The sequence below is a fragment of the Dermacentor variabilis genome, chromosome 8 (assembly GCF_050947875.1).
Source record: "Dermacentor variabilis isolate Ectoservices chromosome 8, ASM5094787v1, whole genome shotgun sequence".
NCBI lineage: Eukaryota > Metazoa > Arthropoda > Arachnida > Ixodida > Ixodidae > Dermacentor > Dermacentor variabilis.
Window position 1 is genome coordinate 102,828,196 of NC_134575.1, and position 27,143 is coordinate 102,855,338.

At 47.5% G+C, this 27,143-nt stretch overlaps 1 protein-coding gene across 1 annotated transcript in view; it reads right to left on the reverse strand.

Moving 5' to 3' along the window:
* Positions 1-448: 448 nt before the first annotated feature.
* The window catches only part of LOC142591506 (fatty acid synthase-like), a 194,631-nt gene continuing 167,936 nt past the window's right edge, over positions 449-27,143 (reverse strand). The window contains exons 20-25 of the mRNA XM_075703830.1: positions 18,064-18,419; positions 16,193-16,543; positions 14,280-14,523; positions 5,748-5,984; positions 4,677-4,901; positions 449-616 (exon numbers count right to left, since the gene is read on the reverse strand). Of these exons, the coding sequence (XP_075559945.1) occupies positions 597-616; positions 4,677-4,901; positions 5,748-5,984; positions 14,280-14,523; positions 16,193-16,543; positions 18,064-18,419 (1,433 nt within the window). The 3' untranslated portion in view covers positions 449-596. The remainder of the gene's footprint in view (positions 617-4,676; positions 4,902-5,747; positions 5,985-14,279; positions 14,524-16,192; positions 16,544-18,063; positions 18,420-27,143) is intronic.

Consider the following 27,143-nt stretch of genomic DNA (forward strand, 5'->3'; position numbering starts at 1 on the left):
TCAAGGGCTCTGTCGAGGCAGCAGTGCTGCAAGTAATTTTACGATCTTATATATTTTATAATTTGCATCATTCTTCTACGATGGATTTTAATCTATAGTATTCGTCATAAGTCATCGCCATAATTTTATAGCACGAACATTTTACGCACTTTACAGCGAATATTTTTAGGCCACTTTACAGCCAAGTCACATCTTCCATAATACATCTTCAACATTACCACGTGTCATGGCGCTCTTTGGCCAAACCTGGCCCTTGCGCCACAAAACACAACACATCATCATCAAATGACTAGGGTATGGCTTCTTAGTAGTTGTCCAATCGCTTGCCACCATCCTGAAGATCTGCAAGGCCTAAATAAGGTGGCTGGAAAATGATTCGAATTTCGGTGATTCCTTGTAGTGGGGGGGGGGGGGTTCTGCCCCCCAAAAAAGCATGCTGACGTCATTCCCAGACGCGCGTGAAATTTATTGAACTTCCTCCATATCCCGCGATGGCTACTGTCTTTTGGTGCACTGGACAAGTCATCACAGCTTCACATTGGTGCGTATACTTGACTATGATGAGATCTTCGTGAAATGCGTCCGCCGCCTTGACTTCAGTCCTTTTCTTCCAGGCCTGGTAAGAGAGGAAAATAGAGAAATGACAAGTGTAAAATGTCAGATAGGTCGTTTAGGCCGCGATAACGTAACCAGTAAAAGAACCCGCAGAATGGTTTCCATAGGACACCATTTAACCAATGATTCCAAACAAGGCTCTGTTGGCTCGATACCGCAAGGTTACATCCGCCTGGACTTAAGACTGACCACCTGTTTAATGTTGAAGTAGGCCTACGAATGTAATTTTCCAACAAAAGCTTAACAATGTCGATAACGCAAGTAATATAGAAAAAGAAACGGGAGAAGACGTCAACCAAAACGCTGGAGCATAAAGCCCCAATTATATAAATGGCAAGAATAAAATTATGCAACAAAATATTTAAGGAAGAAGCTGTAAGGAAAATTCACGTTAATCTATGCGCGATATTACTTCCCTGTCCACAGCTACCACTGTGTTGCTGGAGATGAGCGTTATCCAAATAACACGTAGCCTTTCACCGTCATGGCGCCATATAGATATGGTAACCTCGAGGACATCCGTGCATACGCCCTATAATACGTAGGTGCATATAAATTGTGACTAAGCTGTGCAAGGAAACACTTAGAGAGGGAGGAAGGCAGGAGCTTCATGTATCTTGTCTTTGCTTGTTACGTTTTTCCATGATAATGGCGATAGCATGACTATATTTATGCAAATACCAATATACTCCAATAAACTTCCTTGAGAGTCAGCGACCTGTGTTGTCCTTTATTCAATGTGTGCGTGTTTCATGTTGCTGTTTCACCACAATAAATATAGACGACTAGTTCAACCTGTATAACCAGGCATATGGAATAGGTAGCAAAAAAATGACCGTTTCCCCTGAAGGGTGAATCATGCAAACTGATAGCAAGAGTTAGCGTGGCGATTGAGCTCCTCAGACTATCTTCTAAACAATATGCGGGACCGACATTTCGGAATCATGCAGCACGCGAGGGAACTCATGCTGCGCCGCAGAGAAAACAACGCCCTGGCAGCTACCAGCCATCTCACAATGCTGGCGCCTGCAACGCGTATTCGAACGAACTGGCCGATTTGTAGCAAATCGGCCAGTTCCTTCGCCGAAAGACCTGTATGACCTGGACACCATAGGATCCGGTGATGATGGGCGAATTTCTCCGATATTATTGAGTGGCATGTTTTGGTCCCGTGGCCCCCGAGATAAAGGCGACATGCTTCTTGAGAGTCTGTTATTATGGTGAGGCTCTTTTGCGTGCGTTCAGCGTGAGCGTGGGCCATTGCCACTGCGAAAGTTTCGGCAGCCGCCGGAATACCTGCCCTGACGGAAGCCGTAAATCGTTGCTGTGCTTTCGTGTCGACGATTGCCACTGCATATCTCCTGACGTTCTTTTGGGCGTCACTGGCGTTGGAGTGTACGTTCGAATACGCGGCTGCGTCCATGTATATAGTGTTGTACGTGGGATTATTTTCATACATTGTTCTAATGCGTTGTGCGGGTGCTTATCGCCTTGTTTTATTGTATTCAGGGTGCATGTTTTTGGGTATGGGGGCCACTGTTATTCGAGTTCGTGTTAAGGCCGGTAGTGGTAATACGTGTTCGCTGATAAATTGTGGGTGTGGGAAAATACGTGCCTTTGTTAGTAGGGCCCGTCCTGCGTGAGTGTAGCTCAAGCGTTCCCTCTCGGAGATTAGCGTGGCTTCTTTTAGTTCTTCGAATGTGTTGCGTACTCCTAAGTCTAGCCGGTGCACTGTGGACGTCCCCTTGGGTAGTCCGAGGGCCGCTTTGTATGCTCGTCTTATTATGATGTCGACCTGCCTCTCCTCCTCGCTACTGAGGAAGTGGTAGGGCAGGCCCTACGTGACTCGGCTTATCACTACTGCCTGGACGAGCCGCAGTGTGTCGTGTTCTTGCATGCCCGCTTTCCTATAAGTTACGCAACGCATCAATTGCGCAATGTTATTTGCGGTGGTTTTCAATGTTCTGATGGTGTGGGATGGTTTCCCGCTACTTTGGAGCCAGAAACCCATGATCCCCACCGCCTTAACTTCTTGGACCGTGTGTTCTTCCACAACGATGTTGACAGGCCCGTTGGATATGTAGCCCCTCGAGTGTACCCGAATGACCTGCGATTTTTCGGGGGCACATTTGAGGCCACTGCTCCACGAGATTTGTCTACTGCCTCGGCTGCTTGTTGTAACACTTGTTCTCTGTGTCCCAGAGGGCCCCTTGCTGCCTACAACGTTATGTCGTCCGCGTACCGTGTATAACCCAAATCGAAGACTTGGTACAGCTGTCGCGCCAGGCGACACATCACTATATTCAACAGCAAAGGTGTGATTATTGCCCCTTGGGGTGTCCCTCTACTGGGCATGTTGAACGTTTGGGAAGCGATATGACCGATTCCTATTGTGGCGGTGCGGTTGCTGAGAAGAGCCCGTACGTAGTTTTACGTTCGTTTCTGGGAATTCCGTCAATTCGAGCTCCTACAATATTGTATTGCGCGAAACGTTATTAAATGCTCCCTTGAAGTCTAGTGCGAGCACTAGTCTTACCTCTCCGCGGCCGATGTTAGCTATAACTTCTTCTCTGATAAGTAAGAATGCGTCTTGATAGGATAGCCCCGTACGGAACCCTGTCACGGTCTTTGGAAACCATCTTATTTCTTCAAGGTATGGATGCAGTATTATTTGTAGTACTCGATTGTACAGTTTACCCAGGCAGGACGTGAGAGGAATGGGCCTCAGAGCACCTATTAGAGGGGCCTTTTTAGGTTTCGGAATCATGATAATTTTAGCGTGTTTCCATTCCGGGGGCAGTTGGCCTTTGAGCCAGCTCTCGCCATTAAACAGTTCTGTGATTTTATTCAGGACTCTTGCGTCCAGGTTCCGAAGCATCGGCATAAGGGCCAGGAGCCGAGTTTTTGGCGGCTGCTTGAGCTGCCTCAAAGACTTCTGCATATGTGAAAGGTTCATCTAAGTTGGAATTCGCCTTTCCAAGGTTTGGTCGCGTCTCGTTTGGGGCGTCTGTGTTCAGTGGTAGTCCTATGTATCGTTCTTTTAGTTTCTCTAGTAGTTCCGCGGCTGGTGCCTGGAAAACTGTCCTATATAATTCGGAGCCAGCAGCGGAAGTCGGAGCTGCACTGGATCCTCTGCCGAGCCAATTGAGTTGAGCGTGAGGATGCGTCTGCTGCTGGCTTCCCCGTTTTTGCCGAGAAACGCGCTACGCGTCCTTTGCGATTTTGTTATTGTGCTTATCAACTAAGACAATTATTAGCTGTCCCAGGTTAATGGTAATGGGTGCACCGCAAACAATATAGGCGAATGGCGAAGCAGGCTCTAGAAGTTCTATTTCAAGTCTAATATTGGTTTTGTACATGTATGACTGAACCAATAATGAAATGGCGCTCATCTTTGCGGATAAATTACTGATCGTCTCTAGCAAAGTCAAGGTTGCTTTCTTTGTTCTCGCTTTAGATATTCTGTGAATTGTTATCATATGGCTCATTTAAAGCTAATATTATTTCCTTTATTTATTTACTTAGTTTAATTTTTGCTCGAGTTGTATTCATAATTGCTCACTATGTGCACATAGTTCTGTATATTATGCCCAGTGTTTACTAGTGTGTCTTCATTGTTTTGTAATATACATTCGGTGATTCACCATGCTGCCTAAACAAGCAACAAGCACGCTGTGCTTAGGTTGCAGAGCAAATGAAAAATCGTCTTTTAAATGAAGACGAATAAGTTTTGATTTGATTTGATGAGCGTTTGGCGCACGGTAATATTGTTGAGAATGGGCGCCTGTGGTGTTGGCTGTTGTATGTCCGTGCTTTTGTCGCGGCGTATCCTTTACACCAAATATGTGTCAATTCTCTCAAGTCTTCATACAGGTTCTTGCCCCCTCCGTGCTTACAGCGGATCACATCACCTGCAACTCTCAGCTGGGGACCTGCACATGCATACATTGATATTAGCACACCACGGCGATGGCGAGGGTTCTGCAGTGCCTGATTTTGATCGTAACTGAAGTGGACCAGAAGCAACCCCCAGCTATACGTACATAAAGTCTTGGACGTACCTTGTACTTCGGCCGCAGCCGAGGTATCAGGCGCTGGTGAATTGTCGCTGCTGGCTTCGCTGATCTCGCGTAGCTGACTGAAGCTAAGCTGCCGGATTTGTTGCACAGTCAGGGCAACGTCGTAGTCTCGCTCCAACAGTTGCTTCACTTCGATGGTCATCAAGGAGTCGATGCCCAGCTCGCCGAGGCTGACGGTCGGGCTCACGTTCGATGGGTCTTTGATTCCTGTACGAGAGATAGGAAGGAAAGTTTAGAAGTGTCCAAAGAGCGCTGGTTCAGTGCTTTAGTCCATGAATCAGCTTACTGTTTTTCAAGTTACCTCATAAATAGGAAGGGCTGCCTATTGACGAATAGGTCGCTTAAGCTTTACTCGGCATGTGCTACCACAACTTGCTGATATTTCGGCCAATGTTTATATGCAAAGATTCTGAAGTTGAGCGTACACGTAAATTGTTTTTCGTGCTGAAAATTTTCAGCCTCCGCAGGCTCCAGAAAAATTTGTTAACGCGATAAGTTTCATAGAAATGTTTTAGCGGCAAAGGCGTCTTATGATCTGCGAAATCCTTTGGCAAAATATAACAAGGAAATGCTTATAACGAAATTTCTGTGTATGTCGATAAAGTGACGTGTCAAGTTTGTTGGCGCAAGATCCCTTAAGTTTCCTAAACACATACATTGAGGTAACCACACCTTCGTTCATTGTCATTTTTCTTTATACTGGAAAACAGCGCAATCTCATGGCATAAGAAATCGATTAATTCACTGGAATTTTTATCGTTGGAGGTGATAGGCCGTCTCATTAAAAGTAGTACCAAGTTTTTAAACTCTTATCAACAAAATTATAACAAAGCATCTATATATGGTGCCGCTTGCATAAGGCTTCAGGTTAGATATTTTTCGTTTCACTTAACTCTGTTAGATAACTTTTAAAAAGAAAGGCGATAAGTCGATGTGCACAGGCGTCTCATGGAGTCTCATGTGGTGAATAAATTTCCTTAGAGCGGCCACGAAAGGTAAAATAAGGCTGGAACTACGCTAACCAGACTTGCCACCTATTTAGGCTCAACTTACCAATTATGTGAGACACGCTCTGAAGAATATCTTGCTTTTCGCCGCTGTCGGCTGTTGTGGACAAGCTTGCTTTGACAAAGCACGAGACGACTGGGTGGCGTTGGCCCAGGAAGTAGTTCAACACCTCCAAACAAGAATTTATCGGCTGTGGCGGAAGTCCAGTAATTGTCACGTCAGCGCCGAGGACATCGTGCACTACACCAACGTCTCCGATAGGGCCCCACTGGATGGCCAACCCTAAATATACAAGAAAAAATAAATTTTATTATGTTTATTTTTGTTAGCATTGCAATTTTGATAAGAATGTTTCACTGTGCTGTAGCTGCATACCAGCGATACGTTACTACCTGTTTAGAATGCTTCCACTGCAGGGCTCTGCCAATCCAGCCACAACCAATGCTTTCAGGTAAAGCCATGTGTACTATTATTAAAGCATCGCTGTCATAATGTATCCGAAAAGGTGGTTTTGAGGTCTCTACTAATGCTTAGATTAGGAAGGACAGTTCAAGGCAGCTTATATTATCATTATTTACAATCTGCCATAGGTTTTGATGGACAACTAACGGCAACATATTACTTTCACCAGCCGAAATAATATACGTCAATATACGAATATATTTAAACTTCAGCACTATCGAAACAGGCACATAGCTCGACACAATTTATGAAATCTTCCAATCTTCATGGGACTTGAGATGAAACTTTTTGTTTTATGATTCACGCAACAACGTTTCACAACACATCATTTCCTCGGGTCTTTTTTGCATTGAGAGTACATAAAAGTCAACACCGAGGTTTTCTTACTTCAGATGAATATACGAGGTATTTCTTTCTATGCCTAAAACTTAAGAACACAGTCGTATCGTTACTATAGGTCACTCCCGTTTTGCTGATAGGTTGCGTGGCAAAGCGGACATTAGCAGCAAGAAGAGTGCAATTATTTCGCTAATGAACTAGATAGTACTAACGACCATGTTGGTTAGTATATTTGGCGTACATTTCATTTACTAAATTCAAGCCTATAGGTATTGATATCCCACCTGCTTAGCATAAATAACACTACTAGCTGTACTTTCGACGTAGGCCTCCTTAAAATGTGCTACGAAATGTGCTATGAAAACATGAAATGTTACCTGTTACCCCAAAAGCTTGCCTATACCAGTTAGGAACGTTTCTAACCAGAACTAGGACCTATATTTTAGCAGATTTTGAGGAACTGTCAACTAGCGATTACAAAAACTTTCCACAAAAACTTGCGAATACGGCACACAATTATTCACTCTATGCCTTTTGAAAAATACAATAGTAATATTATAGGTCTGAAGTTGGGCCATTCGCACTTTTAATAGATTTGCATAGATTTGACCTCCACTTTTCGTCGCTGCAATTAAACTGGAAGACCGCTCGTTTCAAGGGCAGCGTTATATTTCTGCGTGAGATAAGACAACATTTCTGATAGGACACGCTTCGTTAGGGCATTGTGTATACCATGTGCCTCAAGACAATTAGGATTTCTTGAAAAATTCAAGGTAGAAATATCTTCTGCGTCGTTGGTTGGCTACAAAATGAATGCGATTGCTAGACTAGCTACATAAATAAGTATGCCTAAGTTACCATAGGTGGCGGCACCGACACGGGCTATGGAGAATAATTAGTGGAGGAACTTGCGAGATATCTGTCAAATCAAAACTGCCGTGAACCTTTAGAGTCCGTCAAAAGCTATGGATAACATAATTTATTATGAAACTAGGGTGACTCCATTCGCCTCTCCGATCCTTAGCGAGAGGTTAAACGAAAGAGACTAAAAATTATAAAGATCCAACGCCCATTTCGGGATCTCTATGAAGCCAAGCCTTCGTGTAGCCGGCTATTAAACGCTATATTATTGCCCATTGCACATCTGAACCTGTGGCATAAATGAAACTCGCGTAAGCGTTCAACGCAATGTGACAGATCTTGTATTGGCTCGTATTTATTATTTTGTACTTGCTTATTTTAAATGTACGGCCTGCGTCTTGGGCAGTCCCCTTTTGTGGGTATGTGCCGTAGTATGGAAGCCGGCATCATAATCAAGACGCAGCGAACATGTCACAGAGCTAGCTGGCGTTGGCACGATTGAAACATAATTGGAATTGTGGCTAAGTGGTTGGAGCATAGCGCCATCTGCTATGGAGGACTACGTTTGATCCCAGCATCGGACACGTAATTAATCATTTTTTCCAAGTTTTAGCTATTCACTAAGAGAGCGAGCAGCGCTCAGCGAGTGAGTCAGCGAGTGAGTAAACACTTTATTGAATAGAAAATAAAATGAGGCACGGTAGTTGGGGCCACTATTCCAGGGCCCCACTGGCATGAGCGGCTCGCCGGGCTTGGTGCAGAAGAGCCAATTGGCTCTCCCGACCCTCGTCCGCAAGCCATGCCTCCCACTGCCTACTTCCATTTAGTGGATGTTGGTGTAATATGGGGCTGTCTGTGTGCGGAGGCATCCTGGGGCACTCCCATGTGATGTGTTTTAGTGTGGGTGTGTCTGGGCACCACGGACACTGGTGCTTTAATGTGGGTATGTCTCCACTATGGGTACCGGTCTGTGAACATCGTGGGGTGTACTCTGTGTAGGTGGTGCACGTTGGGGTATGTATTCGTGTGAATACAACGCCAGCCCCTCTCCTGTTAGCTGTTTAAATCGGAGTCAGGATGTCTGTAACGTTTCCGCTCCTGCCTTCACTGTAGGAGGATGTCACGAGAATTCGGTGTAATGTAGTCGCTAGGCAATGCCGTTGCTCGGACGTTTAATTCTCGAGCAATACGGTCTGCCCTCGCGTTTCCCGCCAGTCCCTAGTGTGCCGGACACGAGCCTGCAGCCAAGGTAAAGGTATGTCAGGCCGAGTTAGCAAAGACAGCTTCTCTTTAGTACGCTATTCTAGCGAAAATATTATCGCGATTCAGTTAGTTTGATATAAGTTGTAACGGGAAAGTAAGGGGGCGTCTTTCGTTATTGTGATTAGTACAAACATTTTGTGTCCCTTCTTGACGATTGGCAAAAAGTACGCGAAGATTAGGGATGTTCTTAACTGGCGCAACACTTAAGAGGCGGTAACAGCAGAGGTACCATGCTTGACAAATAGAAACAACGATAGTTGAGTGACTCGGTAGAATTTAATGAAATCTGCACAGCGCAAGAGAACATTACACGGATAAGTAGGTAAGAACAGAGCGAGGTATATCGTATACGCGCTAAAGCTGCAGCACAGTTGTTCACAAGATGACACTTCACAGTGCTAATTATTTATTTTAATAAGTCAAGCTCATGTTACGATACATTCTTTCGCTCAGTTATCATGAAACTTTTTTTAAGTAGCATGCCGAGACCACCAGCCATATAACACGTAAACTGTATAGGCGGTTGTTTATAAAAATTAGATCTAATACTGATGACATAGTAGGTGTCAGAAGGCTCCTGCAGCTACAAAGATTTGGAAAGCACAGTTAATTTTTTAGCTGTTATGTGGTGCTTCTACCATCATCATCATCATCAGCCTGGTTACGCCCACTGCAGGGCAAAGGCCTCTCCCATACTTCTCCAACAACCCCGGTCATGTACTAATTGTGGCCATGCCGTCCCTGCAAACTTCTTAATCTCATCCGCCCACCTAACTTTCTGCCGCCCCCTGCTACGCTTCCCTTCCCTTGGGACCCAGTCCGTAACCCTTAATGACCATCGGTTATCTTCCCTCCTCATTACATGTCCTGCCCATGCCCATTTATTTTTCTTGATTTGAACTAAGACGTCATTAACTCGCGTTTGTTCCCTCACCCAATCTGCTCTTTTCTTATCCCTTAACGTTACACCTATCATTCTTCTTTCCATAGCTCGTTGTGTCGTCCTCAATTTGAGTAGAACCCTTTTCGTAAGCCTCCAGGTTTCTGCCCCGTAGGTGAGTACTGGTAAGACACAGTACTTCTACCCATATCGAAATAAATATCGCTACCTATGTACGATATATAATATCCAACGTCCGAATTGTTCGAAGAAGATTCGCGAGTTTTCTTGTGGGAGTTGATAGGTGACAAGCAATAACAACCAGAGGGAGTAAGCTGTTAGCATCTCAATATTGCTCTTGATCCCATTGTAACTACACACGACATCAGGTGCATAACTTTCGCGCAAACTTTCCCAGAAGACCATCAGGTGTCGCTGATACCGAAAGCTGAATGCATGTTTGTGGATGGTTTCCAGCAATTTACAGCCGGCTTTACAAGAATGTTGTGTGAATAGGTGGTCGTTGCCCATTTTAACCGAGCTAGAATACTGTATGCATCCGAAAAGACATCATTTATGACGTATTCAGCAGGTAATGTAAGCGCAAATTTAGACGACGTTAGAGTTACTGCATATTGTGGAGGTAATAGCTCCATGTTTCTTCTGGCATATGAGGTATAAGATCCTCAACACCAACTGTTTCGCGCCTTTTGATGCGCTTGATGAAGTTACATGGTTGAATGAATGAATGAATGTATGAATGAATGTAGCGTTTATTGCCATAAAGCTGGCTTATGGCGACGTCATAATAAAGCAGTGACATGGTGCTCGCGACTAAGGCACTTTCAGTTTTTCCATAAGTACCAAGTGCAGCGATGGATGGTTGGATGGATGCAAAACTTTAATGAAAGTCCTGAGGTACGCGACTGAGCACGCTGCGGGCCACTTCCACGTCGGGACAGTAAGGCCATGCCCGACCGCCGCATCTTGGGCCCTCTGGACAGACCATAGTAGCGCCCCGGCATCGGGGCTCTTGATAGCGGGGAGCCGCTTGTCCCCATTGATTTGTTCCGTGCCTCGCGACGAGGGGCAATGCCTAAGCATATGGTCTACGCTAGCGAAGTCATTGTAGTGCCTGCAAGAGCTACTGGCATAAGTGTCGGTATAAAGCTTCTGGAATAAAGCCAGACTGGGATACGAGCCTGCTTGCAATAATCTGATGGTGCATGCCTGCGCTCTATGCAACTTTTTGTGAAGAAGGGGAAAGGCTCTCTGGCTGATATAAAAGTACTGTGTAATTTCATTGTATGTGGTCGGTCGATCTCTGCTCACCACCACAGCGGGCCGGCTCGGGAGTTCCCCATGGTCGCGGAGAGGGAGAACTCGTGCCTTGGAGAGGGCCAGCTCGTTGAAGTGTGTGGGGCATCCGATGATGGATCCCTTGTGACCGGGGAACCACGTGAGAGTGTGTGTGGCGATGCTTTTCTCATCGAGGATGCGACATGCTTTCTTACGCATGGTGCCAGCGCTGAAGGCGTGGATGGATGCCCTTGAGACGCTGAAGATATTGTTATGTTTGTCGTCTAGGAGGGCCAAGGCAGTGGCCACTTGCTCGGCCGCACGCGACGTCGTGCTTCCTACCAAAGCGGCGTTAACGGTTAAACCCCTATGGTGGATCGACACTACTGAGAAGTTTTCGTTGTTGCCATACTGGGCCGGCGACAGCGAAGCAGCTGCCGCCAGGGAGTTCTGTCGCGCGACGTAGGCGCGTCACCGCCCTGGCCTTCTTGCTTTCTACGTTGCGCTGGGGATGCGCAGGGTGGGGGATATGATGTTATTTTTACGCTCTTTCGGAAAGCTCTCGTAGGCGTCTTCGATCGTGACCGAGGGGCGCCCATCTGTTTTAGGGTTCGCCTTCCCGCCCTGGTGCGGGAGAGTCTCAGAATCTGTGCCCAATTTTTTGTACTTCTGCAATTTCTTCCAGGGTATTATGAATACCCAACTACAGGAGTCGGTCGGTGCGTGTGTAGTTTGGTAGTCCGAGCGCGCTCTTGATCCGCCTCCTTATCATGGCATTTAGCTCGTCTCACTCTGCCCTCTTCCGGACGTGCATGGCCGCTACGTACGTGAAATGGCACAACAAAAAAGCATGGGATAGCCTTATCAGACTCTCTTCGCTCAAGCCTCTTCTTCCGTTAGCTACCCGCTTGATTAGACCCAAGGCTGTATACGTCTTCTTTGTTAGTTTGTGAATGGTGATGCTATTTGTGCCCTCTCCTTCGAGTTTCATTCCCAAAATTCGAATGGACGCGACGAAGACGTCAATAAAATAGCAGTATATAACCGCATAGTTCACCCCGTAGTATATAGTTACAGTCAGTATATAGTTACAGCATCTCATTGCAAATGACACCTGTGCACAGAACAGCCCTTCAAATGCAATTCATAAGGTCAAAAAAACGTGTGCTGCTATAATATGCTTTCTCCATTCCTTAATCATCATCAGCAGCATCAGCACCTTATTTTGATGTGCACTATAGGATGAAATGGGTGGAAGCCTGACACAGCGATCTCTAATAACCGTTTTCTTGCGTTAGCCGATTCCAACTTGCGTTTGCAAATTTCCTAGTTTCATCACCGTTCCTCATTTTCTTCCGTCCTAGACTGCGCTTCCCTTCTCTTGGCTCTCCTTTGGTAACTCTAATGGTCCACCGATAATCTTCCCTATGCATACATGGCCTCTCTGGCTGCAATTCTTTCTCTTAATGTCAACTAGAGTTTGGGCTATCGCCTTTGGTTCTGTGAAGTTTGCCTCTCTCTTCATGTCTGCTAACGTTACGCTTAACGTTTTTCGCTCCATCGCTCTTTGCACGGTATTTCACTTGTTCTCGAGTGTCTTTTTTTACCTACAAGTTTGTGTCTCACATGTTTTAGCCCCCCGCTCTTTTTCTATAAATTTTTCTAAACAACAGACCTCAGCTTACAGTGAGGATTTGGTATGTGCTCCATACCATTCTTATTCTTCTGTAAATTTCTTTTTCATGATCTGTGTCCGCTGTGAGTGATTGACATGGATAAATGTACTCCTGCACAGACTGAGGAGGCTAACTGGCAATCATGAATTCTTGTTCTCTTGCCAGGCTATTTACATTTTTTTGTCTTCTGCATACATATACGCAACTCTACATTTTTTTTGGTTTAGGACCTGAATCGTATGTAGCAGTTACATATATAACATATTATTGTTACGGTATTTTATTTCCAGCTACACAGAACTGCATTTCTATGTTTTTTTTATTTTTATCGTTCGCCTGTTATTTTGAAAGACAAAGTGAAGCCTTGAATTTATATTCGTGGTGTCACCTAACCTAGAGCTTCTCTAACATTATCCAGTAGTTCTAGTGGAGTGATTGCAATTATAATGCAGTTCCATTCTACGGCTGCATCGCGCCAGATCATTCCACCTGAGAAAACTTCCTTGAAGGGATACAGGGACACTTACTGAAAAACATCACGCAGAAACTCCACGGGAGTTGTCTAAGTATGCGTACAAACATTGCGCCGCCAGCTCATCTCCACGAAGCCCCGTCGTCAAACTTGATTAGACCAATATACACCCTTATCAACCCTTGCTTGTCGTTATCAACCTTATCGGACTAGATATGTATCTTACCACCCCTTATAAACCAATATGTGGGAGGCGGCACGAAGAGGTAGCCGCCGTGGCCACGGCTTATTTAGGCCGGCCAGCTATGGTGCTGCGGCATCTCATGTGCTCAGATGCTCATGTCGAGCATGCCATCGTGTCATGTACTCGCACTACCTGTACGTGAGCCGTCTTCTTCTTCACCGGCTCTGGAGGCGACAGTCGCGTCGCTACAGCTTGGTGTCAATCTTATCGGAATCGATCCGATCCTTGTGAACTCTTATCCGTCGGTATCCACCTAATCGCAATGGATCTAATGCTTATCAACTACAATCGGTCCCTATCAACCTTATCTGATTTGCGAAAACTCGACCAGACCCTTAGAAACCCTTATCGACCCTTACCAGAATTGCTCCGATCTTCCCTTATCGCTCTTTAGCACCTTATCTGTCTGCGTCGAATCATGATCAGCCATGATGAGACCCATATAACCCCTCATCACTACTTATCGTCCTCATTGACTCATTGACTGCTTTCTGTGATTGTCACGCTACTCGAATCCCATAAGCCCTCAGAGGTTGGTAGAATTCCGGTTTGTGAAGGAATGTCCCAACGAAAGGCCCATGCCGCGACCAGCGGCACTCAAGGGGGAAGTGGCGTGTTCGGAATTAAAGTTTCGCAAAGTCGGAATTCTCCTGATGTCTACAACGCTGCAGATCGTTTCTACAATAGGTCCCCGAGATTTCTTTTATTACACCATCACTAAATCATTCGAGAAAGCCTTAATCGAAACTGTTCTCCTTTGACCTTTGTTGTGTGCCGCCTTCACAATACATTCATATCGTTCAGATACATGCACGTTCCACAAGCGTGGATGAGAGACCCGGCTTCTGAGCGTCGGGTCTTATGTTCGCAACCCAACCCCACCAATGTTTTTTTCCTTGGAATTAGTTTAGGTTTGCACACATTTCTGTAAAGCAATTTGTCTTACGTGATTAGCGGACAAACGGGTTTTCTTGTTGGGTCGGCATATACATGCTTAGGCATTAAACTGTCCTTGAGAAGGTGCATTTCTAACTTATGTTGCTGTGGGCTGGGCCTGTGACATAGAGACATGTCAACTCACCGGGAAGCCCGTCCGCGACACGGCGCTCGCATATGCGCTCCATGACGGAGTTTGCGAAGCCGTAGTTTGTCTGGCCGACGTTGCCACGACCACAAGCCACGGAGGAGAAAACGACAAAGTGGTCGAGCTCGGGACAGTTACTTCGCGACACGTCGTCGAGGCACTGAGTACCGAGAACTTTTGGCTTGCACACATCCGCGTACAGCTCGGCCGATTGATTCTCGATCAAGGCGTCGCGAAGAACCTGTGAATATACAGTGAAGAAACAAGACTTTAGTGCACTCGAACGCCAGTGCGCTGGCATTGACAAAACCGTTAATCGGCTTTCGTAAATTGCTTATTGTGATGGGTTTAAGCTAGCTCAGATGGTGATGCTGCATGAGCGTAAATAATATGTATAGGGCCATTAAGCACAAGTATCAGTACAATATGCACAGTAATTCCGTGGTACCTAGTCGGTAAAGTGTCGAAAGGATTCCATTGATTCCAAAAAAATTACGCTGTAGATGCAGCGAAGTAAAGTTTTACTGGGTATCCCCAAACCGCCTTGTAGTGAGAGCTATCAGAAAAACCCTTACCAGTACACATAGATGTGGCGTCGCGCATGGTAAAACTTGACGCAAGCTTAGAATAAAGAGAAGAGCAGCGTAAGGGTGGAAGGTGCTCGTTTGGTCGCACCAGTAAGGTGCTCCCCACAGAGTGTCGAAATTATAGTAAGGAACCTTTTATCATCGAGGTTATATTAGGGAAATGCGCCGATCGAGTTTATTAAGTAATGCACGATGCACCGGAACATGGCGTAAGAAAGATCAAATCACGGCCTTGTGCGGTGAACAATTAAATGCATTTGATAATGTGATGTACACAGAGGTTCGTAACCCCGTCTTACTCGACACGGATACGGTTTCGGGATTCTGCCGTATATTTCACTTTCGACTTTATATATTCGTGATCAATGGCACCCACCCATTAAGGGTGATGGGCTGAGAAGCCGGCAATATTATAATTTTAGTGAAGGACATATTGAAAAAAATTAATGTTTAGAGTTACATGACCAAATCATTCTGCTGTGGTTTCGGTTTTTTCTTTCAGTTCTTTGTGTCGTGCACATTTGACGCACCATTTTCTGTTCACCAGCTGTAATTTCAATTTCAAGGCGTAGACTCGCCGTCGTTGCTCAGTGGCTATGGTGTTAGGCAGCTGAGCACAAGGTCGCGGGATCGAATTCCGGCCATTGCGGCAGCATTTCGATGGGGGCGAAATGCGAAAACACCCGTGTACTTAAATTTAGCTGCACAGTAAAAAACCCCAGGTGATCTAAATTTCAGGAGTCCTCCACTATGGCGTGCCTCATAATCAGAAAGTGGTTTTGGCACGTAAAACCCCATAACTTAAAATTTCAAGGCGTCACAAGGGTTACCGCTTCATAATAGGTAAAAAAGTGTCAATGAAGATACTTAGCAAACTCCAAAGCAGGGTTGTTGGTGAAAATTAATTTAACAGTTGCAGGAAAACCTTGTGGTGAAGTTCACCCCGCTATTCTTCAGTCACTATATGCTGCCATTATTACGGCATTTGATGGAGCACTGCATCGCCTTCGTTCTACTACACATTTACTATGGCTTCAGTCTGATTCATTATTTCGACCCATATGTTAGTAATTTCCAGAATGCATTATACATTTTTTTTATTTTATGGTCGTGAGTAAGATACCCCTCGGTGCGCCAATCTATTTTGTTTGAATACAGTTCTTCTGATGAAGAGTTTCCCATGCGACTACTTGCGCTTGATAAATGCATTTAATGAGAACTTCGAGAGCAGGATAATAGTCGCGCTCACGATGCTCTGGACAGAATATAATCATTAAGGAAAGTCGCAAAATGATGCCGCTCTGCACAGCTCGGCTTTCTTACCATGGCCAAGTTAAAAATGCCGCCCACGGGTCCCATAGTTGTCGCAGTCTCGACAATCTTGCGAGCGCCTTCCTGCGTCGAAACGTCGTCGTTGCTGACAAGCACTGACGCCCCCAGATCGCTCCACCGCTGAAGACAAAGCCTCTGGTACCCCGTGCGCACACCACTCCTGGAGATCAGGAGCAGCTTGCGGCAGCCACGCGACACCATCCACTCGGCGAGCTCGAGGCCGAAGCCACCCAGGCCACCGACAATGACGTAAGACTTGTGTCGGTAGAAGCAGGGACGCGCCACGGCTTCCACTGTCAGCGGAGGCGCGCGAGTCGTACGCTCCCTCTCTTCCGTCCGCATCTGTAAGCATTCTTCATCAGTGTCGCATCATCCGGTTGTTGTTGTTAAGAGCCGTTCTTCGCAATTACTCGGATGTGGCACGACACTTAGGCCAGGAAAAGGAAGAAGGCTCCCAAGTTCATATCAGAACATCATCATAGGTATTTGTTAGAGGGAATCACGTTGCAAGAATGGGCGTTTTCTAATCAGAAACTACGCTTTCAGGTTCACGCATTAGCATATATTTTCATTATTATAGACACCGGTGAATTAGCAAATGTATGCTAGCGCCAGCAGTTTGACAAATTAAAGCAGTCTTGAACCACCCCTCGGGCTTCGTGAAAACACACAGTCAACGGATAGCATGTGCTGCTCTGACTGACTCAGCGAAGTTTTGCACTCGTGTGGGGCGCGTGGAAATCAAAAGCGGAGCACGAGGTCCCCTTTCTTTCAATGGCTCTCTTTTCAACAGAAGCCTGCTCCTACTCTTTTTTTCAACGTTTTATTTTGTAATAAAACAGATTCCCGTACGCGGATGCTATTGGCCAATAACTGGCATCGACGAAGAAGGAAGCTGGGATCAGTTCGCTTCTTGGTAATTCTACTGTGTATATTTATTTACCAAGTTTTATAAACAGGCTGCAGAAAGCGAAAGTCTGTCTTCGAAGCTCGACGATTATTGCATGCTTGCGGAAGAAGCCTAGTATCGTCTGCACACGCTCGGCCGCGGCCGGCTGCTAGAAGTTAACCTTGGCCAGGCTACTTATTCGTGGTGTAGCCGTAATCTGTAAATCTCTAAAACCTTGGAAATTCCAAGGTTTTACAGATTGAGGGGCTTTACACTGGCTGAGCGCACTGCGCTTCGCTGAGTACAACCGCGGTTGGCTTATGTTTGGTGCGTCGTATGCGCGAAATTCAAAAGTAGTGGGGTCTACGTGGACATGCAAAATCAAATTTGAACAGCGCGCAACGGGGATGCTCAGTAGGCGAAGCGTTGTGGGCATGCCCCACCCCGCCGTCGCCTTCACAGTGCAAGGCATTAGGAGCGGAAGCATCGCGAAGGGGTCTTTAATTGCAAATAACTCCGCTTCTACCCAAAGGCATTGAAGTGCTTTTTGCGGCAAAGTTATTCTGAAGTAGCCCATTTTATTTCTGATACCTCTCTATACATTTATTAAAAGTGGTTCAGGGCCCCTTTAAAAGTTTTAGATGATTGGCCAGTGACCGTCACGTGCCTTTTCTAACTAAAAAATGAGGATTAGGTTATTAACTGCGTGTTTCCTGCCGTTATTAACATGGCTTCAGGCTCTTCATATCGCGGGCATAAGACATTAGCTGAAATTCCTGTGGTAATCACGTAGTGTCTAATGCTGCTTTTTAGCATTTGTTTCTCTAAATAACACGGAATGTCTAAAAGCACTGAACGGCTAATGTGTCCGCGTTGAGCGATGTAATTGTTGTGTGGGTGGCAAGCTGTTCTATTTACAGTAAGACACCCTTCTCTGACATTACAACCGCACTGCCCTAGGAGCATAACGCACCTGTATGACGACCTTGCCTATCTGTTTTCCAGAGGCAATAAAGCGGAACGCCTCCTCGGTGTGCTCTCGGGTGAACTTGATGACATCCAGCGGCTGCACCACCCCAGATTTGATTCCTTGGCTGACAAGCTCTGTGACACGGCGCTTGTGAGCCAGAGCAGTCGTGCTATCGTGCAGCAAGCTGTCCAACATGACTCCGTGAAAGCTGACGTCCTGGAGAAACACGGACATGCCCAGATTGTTGTTCTCGAAGAGGTCGAACTTGCCGATCTCCACGAAGCGGCCGTGCTTTGCGAGGCAGCTCACGCTGGCCTGCAGCTTCTCTTCGGCCAATGAGTTCAGCACCAGATCCACACCTGAGACAGAGACGAACAGTATAGAAAGGCGTGGAGATGTACTTCCCTGTGTCACCCTTGACGCGGGCAACGCGATCGAGATTAAATATAGCGCTACTTGTAAGTGATAAAGTGCTGATGTCAGTGAACTTTGAACTCCGGTAGAACGTAATCAATAAAGTAGGGAGGAAAGCGATACCAAGAAAGACAACACGGACGCAGTGCTGCGCACGATTTCTCAGGTTTGTTGTTTTGACCAGATTTAATAATCTAATGATCAAACATACGAAACGCGTCATTCAAGAAAACCCAGAGAGAATCAACGAAGCACATAAATCTACAACCGTGGTAGACAAAATTATACAGACAGTAATATTGAAACACATGCCACACAAATTCACTTGGACAGCACACGCACGATGTAGCACCTGAGCTTGAAGCCTTGTTGGTATCAGAATACATCACTGAGCCCACCTTGAAGCTCGCTTGCACAAAGAGAAGGTGGTAGATTACAAATATAACACATTAGGACAGAATATATCTCGCAATGAATGGCAATGCCAATGCGATTAGCAATGAAGAATGTAGGTACCATTGGAGCAACAGACTAAACACAGAGAAAAGTAAACCACAGTACGAGGGCTGACTTCCAACTCAAACTATAGTTCCAAGCCCATGCAAAAGTACATACGTCTCAGAGCGTGCACACTATGGGACGGCATTAAAGAGGTAACCTCATCAACACGTTTTTAAGTATTCCAACTCCTTGAAATGCAAGACACTCGAAGGCTGCGCGACGCATGCTTGCGACAATATGCCTACTGGTGATGCTTCGAGAATGTTCCGTTGTGTCTGCGCCATGCGACTATATAATATTGACACAGTGATGTGGGGCTCCCACACCGCGGGACGGCGCGCGCGAAGCGTGTAGACAGCACGCTCTTCTTCTGGCCCGCCATTAAAGAGAAGCGTCTACATTGTAAGACTCCGGCTTGAACCTACGTTACATTTTTCGGATGGAGGTGCGGGGTATATGCGACCACTCCCAGATCGAACACCGTCTACAAGCCCAGTACGAAGTCAGGTCCAGCTGACTCCTATTCGCGTACGGACAAACAATCCGTAGACTTCAAGGACTGCCACCTGAGCACGAATCTCTACCCAATCGAGTCAGAAGGATGAGTACATCGGTTCCGTCTTCTTCCTAACCCGCAGCGACCGAGGTAGTCCTTAACCATTCCCGCGAATCCCCACGTCCTTCCATGGGGACACCTTCGATGATGTTCAGGACTGGCTCGATCATTTTGAGCGTGTCGCAGAATTCAAAGGCTGCACTCCAGAGCGCAAGCTACGCAACGCCTTCTTTGTCCTCGAGGACTATGCAAGGACATGGTTTGAGAACCGTGAGGCGGCCCTATCGACATGGGACGAATTCCGACGGCAGCCCATCAGCACATATGCCAGCCTCGATCGCAAGGAGCGAGCTGAATCTGGAATTCAGGTGAGAGCACAGAGGCCAAACGAAAGCGTCCCAATGTTTGTCGAAAATATGTGCCGACTTTTCCGACGAGCGGATCCGACCATGCCGGAAGAAAAGAAGCTCGGGAACTTCATTCGCGTTGTCAAGCAGGAGCTATTCGGTGGCCTAATACGCAACCCACCAAAGACCGTTGCAGAGTTTCTCGCGGAAGCCATATCAATGGAAAAGGCACTGCTGCAGCGAACAAGTTAGTACATCAGCGACGTGTCGACCCTATCGCGTGGTCCTCTCGCTATACCCTTGGACAATATTGAAGCCTTGTGGAAGCTCATTAGGCTTGTTGTTCGAGAAGAGCTCCAAAAGCTTCAGGTGGCTGCGGCATTGGTACAACGACTTGCTCTGGCTGAGGTTGCCCGGGAGGAAATCAGGCAGGCAGTCCAAGTCCCAGAACGAAGCGAGACACCACAGCACGAGGTACGGCAGCGACAGCCTCGCATGTCGTATGCGGAAGCTGTGCGAAGTTCGTTGTCCGCGATTTTTCACGGTGTGAGCGACGTCCCGGACTTTCATGGTGTGCGCGCCGTTGAACAAGCAACTGGTGACTTCAGGCCTCGCCACACGCCATGCATGGCTGATACACGACCACCTCGCAAGAGCGACGTATGGCGCACTGCAGACCTGAGGCCCTTGTGTTTTCACCTCTACAGGACATGTCCTTACCGCCGAGCTAGGCTCCGTGGAATTTCACTGAATGCGTCGTGACCGCGAAATGGTGAACGCCCCCTGGAGATTGAGGCCTACCTCGCAGACACCAGGGCCTCGTTTGCCCCACAACTCCGTAACCCCCGGTCACCGTCACCCACCCGAAATAGGTCTTCCAACCCCCTCTTCACGTCGAGCGCAACAAGGCGTCGATCACCCAGCCCTGCCTCCCAAGAAAACTGAGTCCAGCGACCTGCGGAAGTGAGGTTGCTGACGTTGGTAACGCTCAAGATCCTCCACTACGACGACCGCGATATGACGTAATTGAGACGCAGAGAAAGCATTGCAGTTCGGTGTCGATATCTTGCTAGGTTCCAGTTATCATAGATGACCAGGAAATCACGGCGTTAATCGACACGGTTGCGAACACGTCTTTTATGAGCCAGAATCTCGCACGTATATTGAACAAAGTTTCGACGCAATGGACCGGAACTCAGATTCGTACTGCAGGAGGACACCTCATAACTGCAATGGGCCGTTGCACGGCACGAGTCAACATTCGGTGCGTTACGTACATCAGCGACTTCATCGTTCTTACTGAACGTTCAAAGGAATTTATACTCGGCATGGATTTCCTTCAGGCGAACGGTGCCATCATCGACCTGCAAGAGTCTAGAGTCAGCGTCGCTACTACGAAAGCCATAGCGAACAGAAATGGTGACATCGCGCTTCGCGTAGCTCACAATCACGTCACGTTGCCAACCAAGAGCTGCGTGCTTACCCTTGTCCGATGCACTATGGAGGACGACGCCGAAGGAATTGTGGAAACATCTCCCTGCTTCTTGAGCGCCTAATTTGCATAGCCCAAGGGTTTCTTCAGGTGCGAAACCAATGTTCAGTCGTTTTGCTAACAAACTTTAGCAAAGAGTATGGGCATGTATCGCGGGGAACGACAATCGCATTCTTTCGCGAAATCATTGATGCTACTGACATTGCGACATTGGAAATCGCATCTTCTCAACAATCTGAATTACCCAGCCTAATAGAACGAATTCACGTTAACGCTGCTCTGCCAGACCATCAAAAAGAGCATCGACTGAGTCTCGTGAATGAATTTCCGGACTGTTTTTCAACGTCATGCAAAGTACGGTGCATGTCAATCACAAAGCACCGCATTATTACGGATGAGTACGCACGTCCTGTTCGCCAGCATCCTTACAGAGTGCGTCCAGTGGAAAGGGAAGTGATCCAGCATAAGGTGAAAGAGATGCTCCAAGACGGCGTGATCCAGCAGTGCACAACCACCTGGGCCTACCCCGTCGTGTTAGAAAGAAAGACAACACACTACGCTTCTGTGTAGACTACAGAAACTTGAACCTTGTCACCAAGTTATTCATTGCCATGCCTCGACGACACGTTGGATCGTCCACAGCATGTGAAGTTTTTTTCTTCGTTGCATCTTAAACCAGGGTATTGGCAAATCGAAGTTGATGAACAGGATCGTGGAAAAACGGTGTTTGTGACAACTGACGGGCTTTATGAATTCAAAGTTCTCCCCTTCAATCGCTGTTCCGCACCTTCCACCTTTCAGCGGATGATGGATACCGTGCTTGCTGAACTCAAATGGCAATACTGCCTCGTTTACTTGGACGACGTCGTCGTGTTCTTCAGCACGTTTGACGAACATCTCGCACGACTCGAGAGTGTCCTCGCTGCGATCCGTACTGCCGGCCTTACCATGAAGCCTGAAAAATGCTACTGCGGGTTCCAAGAGCTCAAATTTCTTGGCCATGTCGTTCGTTTTACAGGTGTCCTACCAGACCCCGACAAGTTAGCTGCCGTCGCCGAGTTCTCACCAGCCACAGACAAGACGACTGTCCAACGCTTCCTTGGTTTGTGCGCATAATATAGGCGCTTCGTCGAGGGATTATCCAGAATTGCTGAGCCCCTGGCACGGCTTAGGCGCCACGATGTGCCTTTGATTTGGGCGGACGAGCAGCAGCAGTGGTTCAATGAATTGCGCAAGCATTTGCACGTGGCCCCAATATTTGCTCATTTCGACAAAGACGCTGACACTGAAATTCATACTGACGCCAGCAATGCGGGTCTCGGCGTAGTTCTTGGGTAGTGGCAAGCTGGTGCGGAACGCACCATTGCTTATGCAAGCCGCAGTTTTACCAAGGCTGACAAAAACTACTCAACCACTGAAAAAGAATGCTTAGCAGTTGTGTGGGAAATCAGTAAATTCCGGCGCTACTTGTACGGTAGACTCTTTAAGGCTGTCAGCGATCACCACGCCCTGTGCTGACTTGCCAACCTCTAGGATCATTCAGGCACACTAGCCCGTTGGAGCCTGCGCTTACAAGAGTACGATATTACAGTTGTGCACCGATCTGGAAGGAAGCACAGCGACGCTGACTTCGTCACGCACACCACTCCGTACGACGTCGTCAGACCCTGAGCATGACGAAGATGGCTGAGTACCAGTACGCTGACCCTCAGCTGCTGCCGGTTATCGAGCACCTTTATGGAGTTGAAGATGTTTTACTCCGCTCGCTTGTGCGCTGCTTATCATCGCACTATTTGCACAACAACGTCCTTTACAGGAAAAACTGCGGAAGCGGTCCGAATACGTACCTCCTTGTGGGGGCCTCGGCGCTGCCCAAAACATTTTGCAAGCCTGCCATGATGAGCCATGCGCGGGAAACCTGGGATTTGCTCAGACATTAGCAAGGATACCACAGAAGTATTACTGGCCCTGGCTCCTTTCTTCTGTGCAACGGTACGTGAAAACCTGCCGCGATTGTAAACGCCGCAAGAAACCACGCGTTAAACAGGCTGGCTTTCTCCACCATGTGAACCGTCCTCAAGCACCGTTTCAACAAATAGGAATTGATCTACTTGTGCCGTTCCCAGTAACGTTTTCGCGCAACAGACGGATCGTCATCGCTACCGACTACTTAACCCGGCGCGCCGAAACCGCAGCTATTTCCGCAAGCGAACTCGTATGAAGAGGCCAAGTTCGTTGTATGCCACATCCTCCTAAGACATGGTGCACCCTCTGTTCTCGTCACCGAACACGCTACAGCCTTTACAGCCGAACTTATGCATTACGTTTTCCAGCTGACGCATAGCTCTCACCGCAAGAGCACTGCGTATGACCCTCAAATCAAAGGATTAATGGTACGTCGGAACAGAACGTTGGCTGATATGCTCTTCATGTATGTCAACGTAGAGCAAAAGACGTGGAACGAGATTTTACCGTATGTTACCTTCAAGTATAACGCTGCTATACCGGAGACTACACAGTTTACGCCATTCGAACTTGTGCACGGGCGTCACGTCACGTCAACACTTGACGCCATGCTGCCTCTGGCTGATAACGGCACGACCAGCGAACACCTGGATCATCATCATCATCATCATCATCATCATCATCATCATCATCAGCCTGATTACGCCCACTGCAAGGTAAAGGCCTCTCCCATACTTCTACCAACTACCCCGGCCTTGTACTATTTGTGGCCATGTCCCTGCAAACTTCTTAATCTCATCCGCCCACCTAACTTTCTGCCGCCCTCTGCTACGCTTCTCTTCCCTTGGAATCCATCCCTTAACTCTTAATGACCATCGGTTATCTTCCCTGCTTATTACCTGCCCTGCCCATTTCTTTTTCTTGATTTCAACTTACATAACATTAACTCGCGTTTGTTCCCTCACCCAATCTGCTCTTTTCTTATCCCTTAACGTTACACCTATCATTCTTTCCATAGCTGATTGCGTCGTCGTCAATCTAAGTAGAACCCTTTCGTAAGCCTCCAGGTTTCTGCCCCATGCGTAAGCAGTAGTAAGACACAGCTGTTATATACTTTTCTCTTGAGGGATAATGGCAACCTGCTGTTCCTGACCTGAGAATGCCTGCCAATCGCAGCCCAGCCCATTCTTATTCTTCTGATTATTTCAGTCTCTTGATCCGGATCCGCAGTCACTACCTGTCCTAAGTAGATGTATTCCCTTACCACTTCCAGTGCCTCACTACCTATTGTAAACTGCTGTTCTCTTCCGAGACTGTTAAACATTACTTTAGTTTTCTGCAGATTAATTTTTAGACCCACTCTTCGGCTTTGCCTCTCCAGGTCAGTGAGCATGCATTGCAATTGGTCCCCTGAGTTACTAAGCAAGGCAATGTCGTCAGCGAATCGCAAGTTACTAAGGAATTCTCCATTAACTCTTAGCCCCAATTCTTCCCAATCGAGGTTTCTGAATACCTTCTGTAAACACGCTGTGAATAGCATTGGAGAGATCGCCACCTGCAGCGGTGGCGTAGAGGTAGAACACCCGACTCGTGTGCAAGACGTCCGTGGTTCGAATCCAGGTGCCGGGCAATTTTTCACCGGATAAAAAAAATGCGCGTGTTAATAAATTGCATAAACAGGCCTGGAGTGTGGCCTGATCCCGGGGACCAAAACCGGTTACGCACTCCCTCACCTGAGCAGGATTGGCCACCCTGGTGCAGTACTTGGCCACAACCTCCTATATGAACACAACACTCGAATACCTGGATGAGTGCGTACAAAGAGCAGAAGAAGCACGCCAACTTCCTCGGCATCGTATCCGGAGTCAGCAGCGTACCGACACCCATAGATAGAATCGGTCGGGGTCGACGCGACGTCCATTACAATACCGGCGCCTGCGTGCGGGTCTGGACGCCGTGCACTCTCTGAAAAGTTGTTCCGCCGGTATTTCATATCCCTACAAGGTTACACGCCGCCTCAGTGCTGCGACCTACGAAGTCGTCCCCTGCAGTTCGACCCCGATTCGCTCCATCGTCGTCCTCGCGCTGAAGTTGTTCGCGTAGTTCGCGTGAAACCCTACTATGCGCGTACATGAACGACGAGATGCACCTGCGGAGCTCCATTTCTTGTAGTCGCTGAAAGAAGTTTTTGACGCGTCCGAAACTGTCGCTTTTCGCATGGCGGCCAATTGACACAGTGATGTGGGGCTCCCGCACCGCGCGACGGCGCGCGCAAATGTCGGCGCCATGAAAGACGATGAAGCGTGATGGCTGCACGCTCTCCTTCTGGCCCGCCATTATAAAGAGAAGCGTCTACTTTGTAAGACTCCAGCTTCAATCTAAGTTAAAATATGTTAGTGTTGGCAAACATGGAGAAGCAACCACAATCAGGACAGTGATATGACCGGTGCGTGTTAGCTTGCAGGTGGATGTGTCCGATGTTTGCCAACACACTCAAATTGTACAGTCACAGGAGGCAGAGGCAACGGGAAATTGTCGAAGCAGCTCGGGTAAGCAGACTGTCGGAAGCATCAATCACGCAGCCTTAGATTGCCTTGTATTCTGCAGAAGAATTTGAGTGCCTAAAAAACGTTTTAATATACTCATATTTTTCATTTCGACTTTCCTGTGGCCCCTCTGGGATGTATTTATATTTACATTCTTTAACGTTAAAGTTTGAATTGCAAGTCTGCGCTCGTCCTGTGGTCGTCTTTGTGTTTCATCTGTCGCGATGTCATATACCACTGCAATCATATTGTCGCGTATACCCTGCAAAAGTGTACACGCTGAATGGGGATCCAGGTGCTTGTACTTCACGAAACCTAACCGTTGACGCGCGATGCGGAGACGAACCTCTTTCTCTTCCTCTTCAATCCCCTTGCTGTGCCACACCATTTGGCAATATCAAATAGCCCAGTTTTCCGTCTTGCTGTATGTAGGAATACCGTATTGGCCACCATGGAAACGCGTCCCGAGGCGTGTACCGCAGCAGCGCTCCTCTCCTGCGCTTTCCTCCGGATACACTGCGCCATCTAGGAGCGCCATGGTGAAGGCATCGTGTGGCGTCAAACATCGCCTTGCCCGCGAGATTGCATCAGTGGCGCACCGTTGGTATTAGCCGTGTTCTACGACCCGGCAACGATGTAACAACAGGTTACGTGAGTGTATCATGTTGCAAGGCGCTTTGTGAGGAAAGGCGGATCGAGCACTGGCATGGAGGAAGGAAAAGGTTAGGAGGGAGCATCGCGCTACGCGATTGAAGCCAAACTGTCATCCCAACACGTGATAGCACATCAAAACCTTTGGTTGGTTTTAACAGAACGATGGTGTCACGCACGCACAGGCAAACATAAACACATCTGACTCGATGACCAAGGAAACTCGCTGGCAAAGCACTAGAGTGACGAAAGGCGGCGATAGGAGGGAGCGATATGAGCTTCGTGCCACCGCACGTATCAACGCCAACTACACCGCGGAAACACGGTGCTGCGCGGACTCTGTACCCGTCGCAGATGCCTTTCAAGATTGAGCGGCCCGGCCGACCGCACGTGGCCACCGGGGCCGCCAGGAGTGTAACGCCACGTCCTCCCCCCCTACCTATCCTCCCCCCTAAGCCGTGCGCGCGACGGACGGTGGCGGGCTTCCTCCGCGCTTTCTTTCTTTGCGTGCGCCAGATCGAGCCGCAATCACCGGCTCACCCTCGCAAGCTTTCACTCGCACATACAGCATACGGCACGCGGCTGCGATTTTGTCGCTCTTGGGCGACGCC